Source organism: Anastrepha ludens, chromosome 2, assembly GCF_028408465.1.
Source record: "Anastrepha ludens isolate Willacy chromosome 2, idAnaLude1.1, whole genome shotgun sequence".
Classification (NCBI taxonomy): Eukaryota; Metazoa; Arthropoda; class Insecta; order Diptera; family Tephritidae; genus Anastrepha; species Anastrepha ludens.
In genome coordinates this window covers 53,700,737-53,717,354 of record NC_071498.1, presented here as the reverse complement: position 1 = coordinate 53,717,354, position 16,618 = coordinate 53,700,737, and the positions used below count along the sequence as shown (strand labels likewise).

The window sequence follows — 16,618 nt, the reverse complement described above, 5'->3', positions numbered from 1 at the left end:
CGTGTTAAGCATTAATTGACTCTCAGCTAATTTGAAAAATCAGCTGATTGGCTGACGTAACCGCGGTCATGACAGTGATTTTTTTACGATATACTGAGATTATATTGGTGATATACAAAAAAAGTCAATGAAGCCTTCGCTCCTGTTACTTCTTTGCCTGTTGAACAACAAGTAATTGGAGGAGTGTGTGAACAGGTGTGAAATGAGTGGCCGGAATTTTCTAGAGGTGAGCTCTTTAACATACCTTTATTCGGCTCTGAGCAAATTTGAAAGAATCAGCTGATGGGCTAACGTCACTTGACATGTGTTTACAAAAACTTGAAGTTGTGTTCGGAAAAAGTCAGCCAATGACACTACTTTACCATATGAAAAACGACTAATTGGACGAGTGTTTGAATGCATGTGAAATGATCGTGCAGAATTCGGTTGCCAAGCCTCCCAAGTGTCGTGGCAGCCAAAATTCCCCTCACAATTTTTTTTTTTTCAACATATTTAAAGAGCAGACATTGTAAATTTATCATCCTTGTGTGGGAAATGAGCAGGAGGAATTCTGTTGCCGACTCCCTTATGACGTAGCAACCGAAATTATTCTTACAATATTATTTTTTAAGTAAGCTAAAAACTATTCAAAAAATATTCTAATTTGCACACATTTTTTGGCATTCCCTCCTATTTTGTATAGGTGATAGAAACTTACAAAATGGGTATGGTTGTAAGACAAAATGTGTTAAAATATTAAAAAATTAATATTCAAATTGCCAAACATATAAATAACTCAATCGATTACAGTAGTGGTTTTTGCTATAAAGTTTGAAATGCCTACTATCACTCAGCATAACAAGAATTTTTGATCTATTTCCTATTACTATTAAAGTTTTAAAAATAAGGGAAGTGAAGAGTTTCTGTTTGGTGCATGTGCGCGCTGTGCGAAACTTTAATAAGTAAGAAGAGTAAAAAGGCAATAAGGGTGATTTGGCTTTTTTTTTTTTAAACTCATAACCCGACAAATATGTAATTTTTTCCGCTTCTATTTAAAGAAAAATAATTCCAACACATCAGTTTGGTTTTCGAAGTAAACATTCTACAATCGACCAGGTACACAGGATCATGCACGAAATAGAAAAAGCACTCGAAAATAAAAAAGTATGTTCTATCGTATTCCTCGATGTGGCAAAGGCGTTTGATAAAGTTTGTCACACAGGTTTGCTTTTTAAACTAAAATTAATACTTCCTAAGCAATTCTACGAAATCTTGGAGTCGTATTTATCAGATCGCTATTTTCGAGTCAAGCAAGATGATGCTTATTCAAGTCTTCGACAAATAAACGCAGGAGTACCCCAAGTCAGCGTTCTTGGGCCTTTGCTGTACCTTATCTTCACACATGACCTACCGTCTGATCCTAATTACGTCCCAACAACGTTTGCAGATGACACCGCCTTGATTGCAGTTGGTCAAACTGAAAACGAATCGACAGCCACATTACAAACCGCGTTAAATAAGATCTGCCAGTGGCCTAATACATGGGAAATTAAACTTAACCACACAAAATCTGTACACGTAGTTTTCACAAACACTAAAATACAACATATACCACTATACCTACATAGATGCTCAACAGGTCCCATACTCAAATTATGCGTAGTACCTAGGTATGGCACTTGACTGCAAACTTCGATGGAAAGAGCATGTCAAGAAAAAGACACACAAATTGGGCATCAAACTCAAAAACATGCAATGGCTCATGGGTAGCAGATCAGCTCTCACGATAGAAAACAAGCTGTTAATTTACCAGCAGTTACTAAGGCCAGTATGGAGTTATGGTGCGCAGCTATGAGGGTGCGCCAGTCAAAGTACGAAAAACCAAATCCAACACTTCCAAAATAAGGTCCTTAGGTGCATTGTCAAAGCACCATGGTACTGCAGAAGTTCCGACATTGAGCGCGACCTTAATATAAACTCCGTCAACACTGAAATCGCAAAGATTGCAGTTGCCCATAAATAAAGACTAATAAACCACATCAATGAAGAAGCTCTTAATTTAATTGAAACCAACGGATTAATACGAAGGCTCAGACGCACTAAACCTAGCGATATCTTACCGCCATAGAAATACTTTATGTTATTTAGAGTAAAAATTGTGTATTGTTATCATAATTAAGTTGCTTGTTAGTCATTTGTAAATATTTATGAACTAGTTGCAATATAAAAAAAGAAAACAAAAAAAATTTAAAGAAAACTGCGACTGAGATGCATCGTATGCCTCGAACACCTATAGTGAGATTATGTGTATGTAGTCAAAGAACGTCACAGAGCGCATGTTACAGCTGATTGGACACCATCAGTGTGGCTTTAGACCTGGAAAGTCTACCATCGACCAAATATTTACAATACGCCAAATCTTGGAAAAGACCCACGAAAGGAGAATCGACACACACCATCTTTCCGTCGACTTCAAAGCTGCATTCGACAGTACGGAAAGGAGTTTCCTGTATGCCGCGATGTCTGAATTTGGTATCCCCACACAACTAATACGGCTATGCAGGATGACGTTGCTCAGCACCAGCAGCTCCGTCAGAATTGGGAAGGACCTCTCCGAGCCGTTTTATACCAAACGAGGTTTCAGACACAGGATGACTCGCTGTCGTGTGACTTCTTTAACCTAATGTTGGAGAGCATCGTACGAGCCGCAGAACTTAATCGCTCAGGCACAATATTTTATAAGAGCGTACAATTGTTGGCATATGCCGATGATATCGATATCATCGGCCTTAACAATCGCCCTGTTAGTTCTGCCTTCTCCAAACTGGATAAAGAGACAAAGGGAATGGGTTTGGTGGTGAACGAGGACAAAACGAAGTACCTCCTGTGTTCAAAAAAACAGTCGACGCACTCGCGCATCGGCACCCACGTCACTGTAGACAGTTATACTTTCGAGGTTGTAAAAGACTTCGTGTATTTGGGAACCAGCATTAACACCGATAACAATGCCAGCCTTGAAATCCAACGTAGAATCTCTCTTGCCCACAAGTGCTACTTTGGACTAAGTAGGCAACTGAGCAGTAAAGTCCTCTCTCGACGAACAAAACTAACACTCTACAAGACTCTCATCATGCCCGTCCGAACGTATGGCGCAGAAGCGTGGACGATGACAACATCCGATGAAGCGACGCTTGGAGTGTTCGAGAGAAAGATTCTGCGTAAGATTTGTGGACCTTTGCACGCTCGCAACGGCGAATATCGCAGACGATGAACGATGAGCTGTATGGGCTTTACGACGACATAGACATAGCGCAGCGAATAAAGATCCAGCGGCTTCGTTGGTTGAGTCATGTCGTCCGAATGGATACAAATATAATAGGACTATGAATAAGTTCGTGCGGTTTTACAACAGATGGCGTAACTTGATTATTATTCCATCGATCCACATTTCCAAACATTCATTGGAGAGCTACTGTCGTAAGGCACAAACGTCAGTATAAGTTTTTTATTTGAAGCGTAAACAACAATATTTTTACCACACTTGAAAATGTCGAATTTCGTGCCAAATAATGTGTTTTTGCGGGGAATTCTTCTTCATTATTTTAATATGAAGAAAAAAGCAGCCGAAAGTCATCGTATCTTGGTGGAAGTTTATGGTGAGCATGCTCTATCTGAGCGAACGTGCCAGAAGTGGTTTGCACGCTTTAAAAGTGGTGATTTTGGCTTGGAAGACGAAGAACGCGAGGGTGCGCCGCCAAAGTTCATGGATACCGAATTGGAGGAATTGCTCGATCAAGATCCGGCTCAAACGCAAGAAGAGGTTGCAAAAACTTTGGGAGTTGATCAATCAACCATTTCCAAACGTTTAAAAGCCATGGGAATGATCCGAAAGGTAGGCCATTGGGTGCCGTATGAATTGAAGCCAAGAGACGTTGAACGCCGTTTTATGGCATGCGAACAACTGCTTCAACGGCACAAAAGAAAGGGTTTTTTGCATCGAATTGTGACTGGCGATGAAAAGTGGGTCCATTACGACAATCCAAAACGTCGGGCAACGTATGGATACCCTGGCCATGCTTCAACATCGACGTCGGCGCAGAATATTCATGGCCTGAAGGTTATGCTGTGTATCTGGTGGGACCAGCTGGGTGTTGTGTATTATGAGCTACTGAAACCGAATGAAACGATTACGGGGGATGTCTACCGACGACAATTGATGCGTTTGAGCCGAGCACTGCGAGAAAAACGGCCGCAATACGCCGATAGACACGACAAAGTTATTTTGCAACATGACAATGCTCGGCCACATGTTGCACAAGTGGTCAAAACATACTTAGAAACGCTCAAATGGGATGTCCTACCCCACCCGCCGTATAGTCCAGACCTTGCGCCATCCGATTACTATCTCTTCCGATCGATGCAACATGGCCTGGCTGACCAGCACTTCCGTAATTACGATGAAGTCAAAAAATGGATCGATTCGTGGATTGCGGCAAAACCGACCGAATTTTTCACAAAGGGAATCCGTGAATTGCCAGAAAGATGGGAAAAAGTAGTAGTAAGCGATGGACAATATTTTGAATATTAAATTTGTAACCATTTTACGTCAATAAAGTTTCAAATTTCGATAAAAAACCGCACGAACTTATTCATAGTCCTATTACTACTTTGAAAGTATTCGATGCGGTGCCAGCTGGTGGTGGCAGAGGAAGAGGAAGGCCTCTTCTGCGTTGGAAAGATCAGGTGGAGAAGGACTTGGCTTCACTTGGTGTGTCCAATTGGCGCCGGTTAGCACGAAAAAGAAACGACTGGCGCGCTTTGTTAAACTCGGCCAAAATCGCGTAAGCGGTTATTGCACCAATTAAGAAGAAGAAGTCAAAGAACGTATCGTTAGTGGCATGAGCGCTTCAAGAACGGTGTTTTCGATGTTAGCAGAAGTCATAGAATTCTCGAAAATTCAAAATTTGTTCCACAACTTGGTGCAGACCCAATACTGTATGCTCCAGCAAGACAACACTTGGCCGCTTTTCGCAAAGTGGGTAAAGATGTACGCAGGTAACTAAAATGGGAGATCTTACCTCTCCTGCGATACTTTCCAGACTTTGCAATTCCAAGTGCTATTTTTTCAATCGATGCAGCCTGGCGTGGCTAACCAACGATTTCACTTTTATTAAGCACTCAAAAAATTAATGTATGGATCATCTCAAAAGGCTAAGTGTTGATACGGTATACGAAATATTGGTAAACTTTGCAGCATACAATTGACAGTACTTCAACACATAAGCTATAGATTTTCAGGAAAAAAAATGGCGCAAGCAAAATTGTACACCAATTAAAATTTGTTATGTCCTGCTTTTCATTTATTTACTTCATGGATATTTAAATTTACTTTGAACTCATTTGAAAGCGTATTTTGTGCAATCGTTTTTGTTTGTGTAATGGTAGTTGCGTTGACTTTTAGACGATGATTTTCGTAGCGTAATTATTATGGCGACAACTTTTAGTCGTAGTGGTTAAGCAATTAAGAAAGTTTTTGGTGGTTTAATTGTGGAGAGTCCATAAGTGCGGAAGTACGCATAGTATAGCTGCTAATTGTTGTTCCTATTTTTGTTGTTTTCTTCTTTTTTTTTTGTTTTGTACGCACTCAGTAACCTCGATATTTTGGCAATGAAAAGGCCGCAATACTTAAGGGTCATACGAGAGTGTGCCGAATAATTAAAGCGACCGCAAAAAGGCACTTAAATGTGTGTGGGAGTCATATAACTGTAAAGATTTTGCCGATGGGGCAACTCATTTGGCATACATATTTACGTTGGTAGGGACGTGTGTGCACATATTTGAAAGCTGTACGTTTGAGGAAATAGTATTAAAATAATTGGAGTGCCAAAAGTCGAATTAAACCATTTTCAAGAGTGCCAACTTGCTCATGCACGCGCGCTCACATACATATTTATACAATTACGCCCACTTAATATTACTCATACGCCCACTGTAGTATGCATGGTCGTAATTTTAATATTAATACTTATGTATGTATGTATGTATGTACTAGGTATACAGGGTTACTGGAAAAGGCGTCCTACATGCATAATATTTTACGAATAACCTAAGTGAATAAACTCAGCAGGTAACGCAACATTTTAACGACACACCGACTCCAAACACTATCTGTTTAGGGACTGGCTGTTTAGTGAATGATATAAATAAAAAAAAATCGAAAAAAATTAGCGAAAAGAATAGGAATTTATATCAGGAATAGAAGCGGTCATATCGAGAATGAATTATAATAAATAAAAAAGTGAAACGTTTTAATTTTCTTATTTAAATCAGGAATTTTTAAAATGTTTTTCTTCTAATGAAATTTTATCCTGCACTAGTTGAGCCCGAAATCCGTCTACGGGATACCTCTGTAATTTAGGTATTATAACTTTTTTCGTAAATATCCAGCGGTTACGCTGGCTGTGACATGTCGTCTGAACGGACACACACGCCTCGGCCCTGAAAGTATTCGATGCGATACCAGCTGATGGTAGCAGAGGAAGAGTAAGGCTTCCTCTGCGCTGGAAAGATCAGGTGGAGAAGGAGTTGGCTTCACAGCTCTACTCCAACTAGCGCCGGTTATCACGTGAAGGAAACGACTGCCGCGCTTTGTTAACCCTCTATCCAGTAAGACCGTCTACAGACGGTCATCGTAAAACCCTCCTTGGTTTTATATGGAATTTTCTTTTTCGTGTGAGCTGGCATGGCTGCCTTGAAATGGCTATAACGGAAGCATTCCAAATCATTTATTGTGTTTATTTGTCTCATTTTGATGTTTTTCGTCAGTTTCGTAATGGCCGTCGTTAAAATCAGTCGAAAAAATTACAGTTCAAAAATTTCATCTTTTCGTTTGTGAAAAAGTGACCAAACATTGCAGAAATTTCTTCAAAAATTCAAAACAGGTATGTTTCTTCATCACAGTGAAATCATCATTCACATTCAATTTTAGATGTTACCTAGCATTAGATGGAGTTCTTTATGTTATCTAAAATGTTACCTAGCGGTGAAACGAACAATAAAAATTTGCTCTTATTGTATTGAATTTAAAATTACTTTGCTTTAATGTTTACGCTTAATCCAGAAAGACCGTATGTAGACGCTGGCGAGTGAACAAACACAGGTAATGTAAAATAGACTTTAAACTCGTTCTTAGCGTACCAAAATTAACGTTATATGAATTTTACATTATTTTTTTACGATTATTTATAGTCTGCTGGATAGAGGGTTAAATTCGGACAAAATTGCGTAAGCGGTTATCGCGCCAATTAAGAAGATAAAGAAGAAGAACTTTTTGAGTAGCTAAAAAGACATACTAGTTTGTAAAATATTCATTTTTATTTATGTAACAATAGTTTACTTATAGACTATGGACAATTCTGTGCTTAAACAACTAGAATTAATGTAAATTTCAAATAAATGTTTCCAGAGAAAAAAGTTCATTAGTCTGAGATGCGGACCTATATGCATTCTAGGAAAAAGTGGCAATCAATTATCGCATTAATAATACCTCACTGTCCTTACTTACATATAGATATATTACAATACATTATCTAGTTGTGTTCGCCCTCAGTGGGAAAGTAGCATAAGTAAGAATAATCTTCAAACCAGGAATACGCGCAATGCAAGTCGATTCATATCGACCCATCAGCTTATTGCCTATTGCCGCTAAAGTAATGGAATCCCCTTCTCCCAAAAGAATGATGCCTTTAACTGAATACCAAAATAAAATTCCAAATTACCAGTTCGTTTTGAGGAAGAAACACAGTACCATTGAACAAGTCCATCTTATATATAAAAATGGAGACGTTTTTTTGTGTTCGTTAGTCGCCGATTCACGCCTAAACGCATTCACCGATTTCAATCAAACTTTCACAGATCATTGGTATTGGCCCATAGATGGTTTATGTGAAGTTTTAAAGAAATCGGTAAAAGTATGCGTGCGTTGTGTAAGTGTGAAAAATACAATATTTGCGTGTTTCCCTTATACGGACATTACGTATACGGAATGAGAATACACACAAATGAATAGAATATACACAGACATGAATAACATTGTTTCGATGTTGAGTGACGTATGCGACTGTATTATTCGTAACGCAATAGTCGTCCTCTCTTTTCTTTCCTTTTTATGCATGCGTGACATGGCATCAAAGCCCATTGCTTTTTTTTTAAACTGGGAAAGTATTTTGAGCTTCATTTGAACGTTTTATGATTTAGATAAAATAAAAATTCGTTAAATATACAATATTTGATTCCATTAATAACCATAAGCCTGTATTTTTCGAAATTCAAAGTTTATGGTCAAATATTGAAACGTTTACTTAAATGAAATGTTAAATACATATATATAAATGCGCAAATGTAAAAGTTTAGATGGATTTAAAATATACGAAATTATTCAGCGGTTGAATCCATACATTTTTTGAAATATATCAATATGGATCGACAGTCGCCATAAATGTTCTTTTAAAAAATAAAATGTGTTAATTTGATAGTAGCTCGAGTATTAAGATCAGGTTTCTATTAGTATAACTTTGTTCATGGGTTTGCGCAAATTTTTTGTGGTGAAAGTCTAAAACCAAGAAAAGAAAACACGAAAGCCGACGAGCAAAATGTAAAAAATAAATGCTCCTGTATGTATATATACTCGAAAAAGTTATGCTAACACTTTTTTCATGCATTTAGGTAGACAATTTTATATGGGCAAACGTACGTTTACGAGATAATGTCTAAAAGCAGGTATAACTAAAATAGCGCTCTCAGGGATTTCTGTTACAATACTTCTGTAAATTTCATTCTCCAAGTGTTCGAGCATTGGTATAGCGCTGAAGGCAAATGCTCAGGATATAATACAAAAATGCATATTTACTTGATTTCACATAGTAATATTATCATTGTTAAAAGAGAAAAAGTTTGTATTAGGTAATAATTAAATAATGCAACCTTATGTGCTGCTTTGACGAGTGGAAAAACCAAAATAAATAATTATATTTGTATGTGTGTTTAAAAGAGTTGGATTATTTTGTGAGTGTAAGCAATTTCAAAGCCAAAGAGTAGTTGCAACATTAAAAAGTACTTGAAACACATTTTTATTTAACAACTAAAATAGCAAATATGAGCAAAATATGTACTTTCTTCATTTTCTTCTGTTGCCAACTTTCTGAAAAACGTGAATTCACCGCGATGCGATACAGAAACTCTCTAAAGAAATTTCTCTAAAATTTGCAATTTTTTTTAATGATTTCTAAAGATTACTTTATTTTTCCCAAAGAGCAACCTTGCGTACAGAAAATTGTGTTGTACTTAAAACTTCACCACTATAAACTTGGTCCTTATAAAGGACTTTCACCACAGTTTGCTTAGATAGGAAATGGACAAATTCCTATTGATGCCGCTACTGGCTTAATCACTTTGCCAGATAATTTTTGTAATTTCGAACACACAAAACAAGAATTAGTTTCAAATGTTTTTCCAAATATTGCGCAAAATTATCAAAATCACAATTGGTTAGCTGAAAGAGCAATACTGGCTGCGAAAAATAAGGATGTTGGTCAATTGAATGCGAATATTTTAAATGATATGCCTGGTGAGATTGTAACATTTAAATCAATTGATACAGTTATAAATAAAGATGACGCTGTAAATTATCCAACAGAATTTTTAAATTCCTTGGATTTACCTGGACTGCCGGCTCATCGCTTACAATTGAAAGTTGGTGCACCAATTATTTTACTTAGAAATTTAAATCAGCCACGATTGTGTAACGGAACAAGTTTAGCGGTCAAAAAGGTCATGAATAATCTTATTGAAGCAACAATTTCAAAAGGAAAATTCAAAGGTGAAGACGTATTGATTCCGCGTATTCCGCTGATTCCACCAGATTTAGCTTTTGACTTCAAAAGATTGCAATTTCCAATACGTCTTGCATTTGCAATGACAATAAACAAAGCACAAGGACAATCGCTGGAATTATGCGGAATTAACTTAGAATATCCATGCTTCTCCCACGGACAGTTATATGTATCATGTTCACGTGTAGGAAAGCCATCAGTTCTGTTTATTTATACCACAACTCAGGGCAAAACAAAAAATGTAGTTTACGAAAAGGCTTTGCGTTAGTTTAAGTTTAAAATTAACATTAATTTTATATTGTAAAAAAAGAATAAATACACATAGAGTGAATTTAAATCGAGTGTTCATTATTCATTTCTAATTTTGACATGCCTAGCGAAGCAGGCAGAGGGTCCGCTAGTAGACTTATAAACAGCATACACAAAGCATTTGAACAGAAAAAATATTCCAAAGAGGATTTTTCGATATTATCAAGCCTTTGACCGTGTTTGGCATGATGGCTTACTCTATAAAATAAAAGACACTCTACCAAGGACTATTATTTATTAAGTCCTTGAAAATCAATATTTTTTTGTCAAACAAGACGAATAACAGTCTGAACTATGTGAAAGTTCAGCTGGTGTACCACAAGCCAGTATTATGCGCCCCACTCTTTCTTGCTTATTCTATACTCATACGAAGCTTCTAAAGAAACAATACTTGGAATGTTAGTGGATGGCACTGCCATACTCGCAATTGACTCCCACGTTCAGGTGGTCTCCCAGAAACTATATAAAAGGACTTGATATAATAACTCATTGGTTGAAACAGGGGCGTATTTAACCAAACAAGACAAAATCGTCCCAAGTCACTTTTACACTAAATGGAAGAATTTCACCACCCGTTAACCTCAATAATATAATCATCCCCCAAATTAACGTCCTAAAATATCTCGGTACGCATCTTGGTAGCAAACTTACATGGAAAACCCATTTTTCACCAAATGGGAGGCTCTAGGTATAAAACTCACTCGGAGGCCAATATTGGTTATTGAAATTCTCATGCTTCCCTCGAAAGTAAGCTTTCACTTTACTCAGCTATCTTGAAACTGGTATGGGCATATGACATTCAACTTTGGGGTACTGCAGCTAACTCCCGCATTAAAATATTTCAAAGATTCCAATGGAAAACCCTCAAAATGATATAAAACGCTCTTATTATATCTATCAATCAAATGCTCAAATTCATTGTGATTCCAAGTACCTACAATATATAGAAAAATATGCCACATCACACAAAACACGTCCCCAATAGCACTTAAATCCTCTTGCCACAGAAATAAATGCAAATCCCATAATCTTCACCAGACTCAAGAGAAAGTCAATAAATACCTCATATGATTAAGAATTAGTCTAAATTATTATTTATAATAAACTTTAGTAAATAGTTGGGTGTATTTCATAAATGTTTTTTCTCTTACAATATTTAAAAATATTACTTAATATTTAAAAAATAGATCGCAATAAAGGAAGGGGTGTGTTCATGTCACAACATATGATAAAATTATCTCCTCTGAACGAGATGTTGTAAAAATGTGAGCGAGGTTTAATATTGAACCGCAGCTAACTTATGTTAGCTAAAATAAACTTTCCTTTTTTCTTTGGACGTCAACAGGTGTGGTCATGCAGAATATACTTTAACATAAGCAAACTATTAAGAGGAAGTTATTTCTAAATATAAGAATCTAATTAAAAATAAAACAGGAGTCACTGAACTGTATACCATTTTAGCAGAGAGTAAGAAAAAGTATTAACTTACTATTATATATTTTCAAGGAATAATAAAAATTATAACAACAAAACATTTTTTGGCGCCCGAGCAGGGACAGTCGGTCCAGTTTTTAAGTAGAACACCTGAATCAACCTAATATTATTTAAATTTTTTAATAAATTTGTCTAATATGGATCAGGTAAATGTACTTACAGAAATTCAAACGCATTTGCTGTGCGAGCTGACGAAGCTTAAAGAAAAGGCACATGGGCTGCGTCCGGAAACGCTTTCTCAGGGATATATAAGGGTGATTAGTGAAAGAGTAGATCATTTATATACATCTTTTGTAAAAAACCATGAACAAATAATTAGGTCTATAAAGGATGAAGGCGTGTGTGTTGATGAAATTCCATACGTGACTAGTGCAACTTTTGATAGCTTGGAAGATTTATATTTCACCTTTAAAGGGTTTTTGTATGATTCTATGCCAGCCTGCTCTACAGCTTCACCGGTGACATTGAACAGTACATTTGTGGCTCCTTCCCATCGAAATGACACATTTTACAGTGACGCTAAATTACCGAAAATCTCCGTACCAAATTTCTCGGGTGATTATTTGGAATGGTTTTCCTTTCGTGATCTTTATACTTCTCTTGTGCATAATAACAGTGCACTCAGTAAAATTCAGAAAATGTATTATTTAAAAAATTGTGTCACTGGAGAAGCTGCACGTCTTATCAAACATATTTTCGCAACCGAAGCAAACTATGATCTTGCTTGGAAAACATTAGAGGATAGATTCCATAATAAGCGTGCTATTGTTGACACATGGTTAAAAAAGTTATTCGCGATACCAAAGTGCATTGTAGCTTCGCACTCAGCAATTCGAACACTTTTGGACACTACTAAGGAATGTATTGCTTCATTAAACAACCTTAATGTCTCAACCACAAATTGGGACCCCCTTATAGTCCATTTGACAATTCAGAAGCTAGATTCTGAGACGAGAAAGGATTGGGAAAAGTCATTACAGGCCTCCAGAGAGCTTCCTACTTTGGAACAACTCATTAGGTTTTTGGAGACATGCTTTCGTACTTTGGAAACTCTCAATGTAGACAATACTCAAAAACTTAAGTCGGCGAATATTCCTCAACGCCAACTGGTACGAAATTTCAACATAACAAACTCAAGCAAAAGTGAAAACTCTATTTCTTGCTTATGTTGTAAAAAATCGCATCGCCTCTTTAAGTGCTGGGTATTTAGGGCTTATTCGCCCACAGAAAGAAAACAATTTGTTACTCGTAATTCGTTATGTCGCAACTGTCTTTTTCCTGGACATTCGGCAAGCGATTGCACTTCTAATCATACGTGCAGCGTATGTAATCGCAAACATCATACTTTATTACATGAAGTTTTTTCAGACTCACAACCTGCTGAGTCAGTAACTCCATCTCGTACTAAGCAGATACAAGGGCTCCATGTAACTGCTCCTTTCTCTTCGCAGGAGTGCAAACGTGAAGTTCTACTTGCAACTATTATTTTAAAAATCGACACGCCTAATGGTGCTGTATTCGCACGAGCCTTATTAGATCAAGGATCTCAAGGCACATTCGTTACAGAGCAATTTATACAATTATAAATTACCATGCCGTTCCACTTCTTTACAAGTGCGTGGGGTAAACACGCAGCAGAAAAATTGTGTAAAGAAATTAGCGTATCTTAAACTGTATTCCTGCGTAGAATACGATTATACACTACATGCAAAGGCATATGTCTTACCCAAGTTTCGTTCATATCTGCCACAACAGAGTTTTATTCCATTACAGCTTAGTTCTGATATTTCAAATATTCCTCTAGCGGATCCTGAATATTTCAAATCACGTTCCATAGATCTTATCTTGGGCGCTGATGTATATGGTTTTCTAATGAAAGACGCTCAAATAAAAACAGATAGTGGACTTATTTACCAAAATACTCATTTTGGATGGGTTATCTCCGGACCAATGTCAACATCGGTTAATATTAAAACAATAAATACACATCTTTGTCATATAGATGATCAGCTTAAGCGTTTTTGGGAGCAAGAAGAATTGCCAAACATAAGACCGCAATCTGCTGAAGATATAGCCACTGAACAACACTTCATTTCTACACACTTAAGGGATAACACGGGTTGATATATTGTATCGCTTCCTTTCCGAGCTGAGCTTAATGGGAAACCAGTACCAGAGCTTCATAATTCTCATTTAGGTGCTCTAATTAGACTAAAGAATATGGAGCGGGTGTTTGCCAGAAACCCAAACTTCCAAATTGCTTACCTAAAGTTTATGAGAGAGTATCAAGATTTAGGGCATATGGAGTTGGTTGGAGAATACCCCAAAAATCTTACTCCGCTTTCATATTATTTGCCACACCATGGCGTAGAAAAGCTTAGTAGCACAACCACAAAGCTGCGCGTTGTATTTGATGGTTCGAGTAAGTACCAAAATAATCGATCACTTAACGAGGAACTGGTGGCCGGACCTGTATTACATTTCGATTTACACCAAATAATACTTCGTTGGCGTAGGCATAAAATAGCTATGTGCTCTGACATAGAAAAAATGTTTAGGCAAATTGTTGTAAACCCTGATCACCAACGTTTTCAAAATATTCTCTGGAGAGAATCTGTAAAGGATCCTATAAAAATATATAAATTAAAAACTGTAACCTATGGTACAACTTCCGCTCCCTTTCTTTTTATCAGGACATTACAACAGCTTGCAAAGGATGAGTCTGATACCTACGCACTAGCTTCAGAAGTATTGTTACGCGACATTTATGTCGATGACGTTATAACAGGGGCAGACAGTCTTTCCGAGGCTTTTCATCTGCATCAAGAATTGTGTGCACTACTAAAGGCTGGAGGATTTTGTTTGAGGAAATGGTCTTCAAATTGCGCTGATCTTCTTCAATCAATCCCTAAAGAAATGAAAGAATTTTCTACTGCAGTATCACTTAGTGATGCAGATTTCATTAAATCTTTAGGATTACAATGGCATCCAGTGGGTGACTACTTTTCGTTCGTTGTTTCTTTCCCGATACCTGATAAAACTACCAAACGAAGTTTATTATCTGATGCGTCAAAATTATTTGACCCCCTTGGATGGTTAGCACCAACAACCATAATATTAGCTAAAATTATGTTTCAAAAGTTGTGGCGTCTTGGTATTAGTTGGGATGATGAGCTTCCTAATTGTATAAAAAGCGAATGGCTCGAGTATCGCAAAGCGCTTCCTTGTTTAGAAAATATTAAAATTGACAGGTTTATAGGCACTTCAAAATCAAGGCGATGCTGTTTACATGGTTTTTGTGATGCATCGCAAGTTGCTTATGCAGCCGTGGTTTACTCGAGAACAATTATGGAAAATGGAGAAGTAGTTGTGCAACTGCTTCAGAGTAAGACAAGGGTGGCTCCCGTAAAATTACTCACAATACCTAAGCTGGAGCTCTGCGCATCTCATTTACTTGCCCAACTGGTAGATAAGGTAGTGAAATCTTTGCAGGGGTGTGTTGAAAATATTACTTTATGGAGCGATAGTACGACAGTTTTAGCGTGGATTAGAGCGGAGCCGATTCGTTGGACAGTGTTTGTAGCAAACCGCGTAGCAGAGATTCAGCGTCTTACAAACGTCAGCCAGTGGCGATATATCCCTACATCCGACAACCCCGCAGATTGTGCAACGAAAGGCATTCTACCAGACAATTTATCAATTCATCCTCTCTGGTGGTATGGCCCTGAGTGGCTACTTCAAAACGAGAGTGCATGGCCAAGTGATATTGACTATAGAAAGGAGACCACCCTTGAAAAACGAAATGTGGTCAACATCTTGCATATCAATTCATCAAGTTATCCACAAATTTTATACAAATTTTCTACTTTAGGTAAAACAATTTCTGTGACAGCCTATATTATTCGTTTTTGTTACAATGCAACTTCTCAACCTCGGCGCTTTGGAAATCTAACAGCCGCAGAGTTGAAATCGGCATTCAATCGTCTGCTATATTTGTCCCAACGCTACGAATATCATGAAGAAATAAAGCAATTGTTACAAACAGGTGAGCTACAGAAGAGCAATCCGATCAAGAAACTGAACCCTTTCATTTGTGGAGAAGGATTTCTACGCGTAGGAGGAAGGTTACAACTCGCTGATATACCTAAGAATATGAAACATCCCTTTTTGTTATCTAAGAAAAACCCTCTAACTCTACTTTTATTTACAGACGCACATACAAGAACGTTACATGGGGGCATACAACTAATGATAACTTTCATTAGGCGAACTTATTGGATACCAAATGCGCGTAGAATTGCGGAAACTGTATTAAAGCGTTGTTTGGTATGCTTTAGATATACAGCGAAAGTAGCAGAACAACTTATCGGACAAATTCCAGCTGTTCGATTGACTCCAGCGCGACCATTCTTACATAGCGGCGTCGATTTTGCTGGTCCAATTGATGTACGCCAATCGGCTCTTCGTAATACTAAAACATCAAAGGGGTATATTTGTATATTCCTGTGTATGGTATCAAAGGCAGTCCACTTGGAATGTGTCTCCGGTTTATCTACTGAGGCCTTTATCGCAGCTTTTCGGCGCTTCATTTCACGTAGAGGAAAATGTACGCAACTATATTCAGATTGTGGGACAAACTTCGTTGGTGCCAGCAGTCTACTGCACACCATGCATCAGCGCAACACAGCATCAATACCGGAAGACCTCAGAGCATGTTTTGCTAGCGAATGCACAACTTGGAATTTTATTCCGCCAGCCTCTCCACACTTCGGTGGTTTATGGGAAGCTGGAGTCAAATCCACAAAATTTCACCTTAAGCGTGTCTTGCAAGACCGCGTTTTGAATTTCGAAGAGTTGACTACACTTTTATATCAAATAGAAGCTTGCCTGAATTCGCGTCCTCTTTGTCCGCTCAATGAAGATGAGGAAAACTGCGACGCACTTAC

The 16,618-nt window shown here is 37.6% G+C and overlaps 1 protein-coding gene across 1 annotated transcript in view; it reads left to right on the top strand.

The window, feature by feature from the left end:
• The window catches only part of LOC128862298 (jerky protein homolog-like), a 60,786-nt gene extending 46,990 nt beyond the window's left edge, over positions 1 to 13,796 (top strand). The window contains exon 3 of the mRNA XM_054100884.1: positions 13,675 to 13,796. Coding sequence (XP_053956859.1) covers positions 13,675 to 13,796 — 122 coding nt within the window. The remainder of the gene's footprint in view (positions 1 to 13,674) is intronic.
• Positions 13,797 to 16,618: the final 2,822 nt, after the last annotated feature.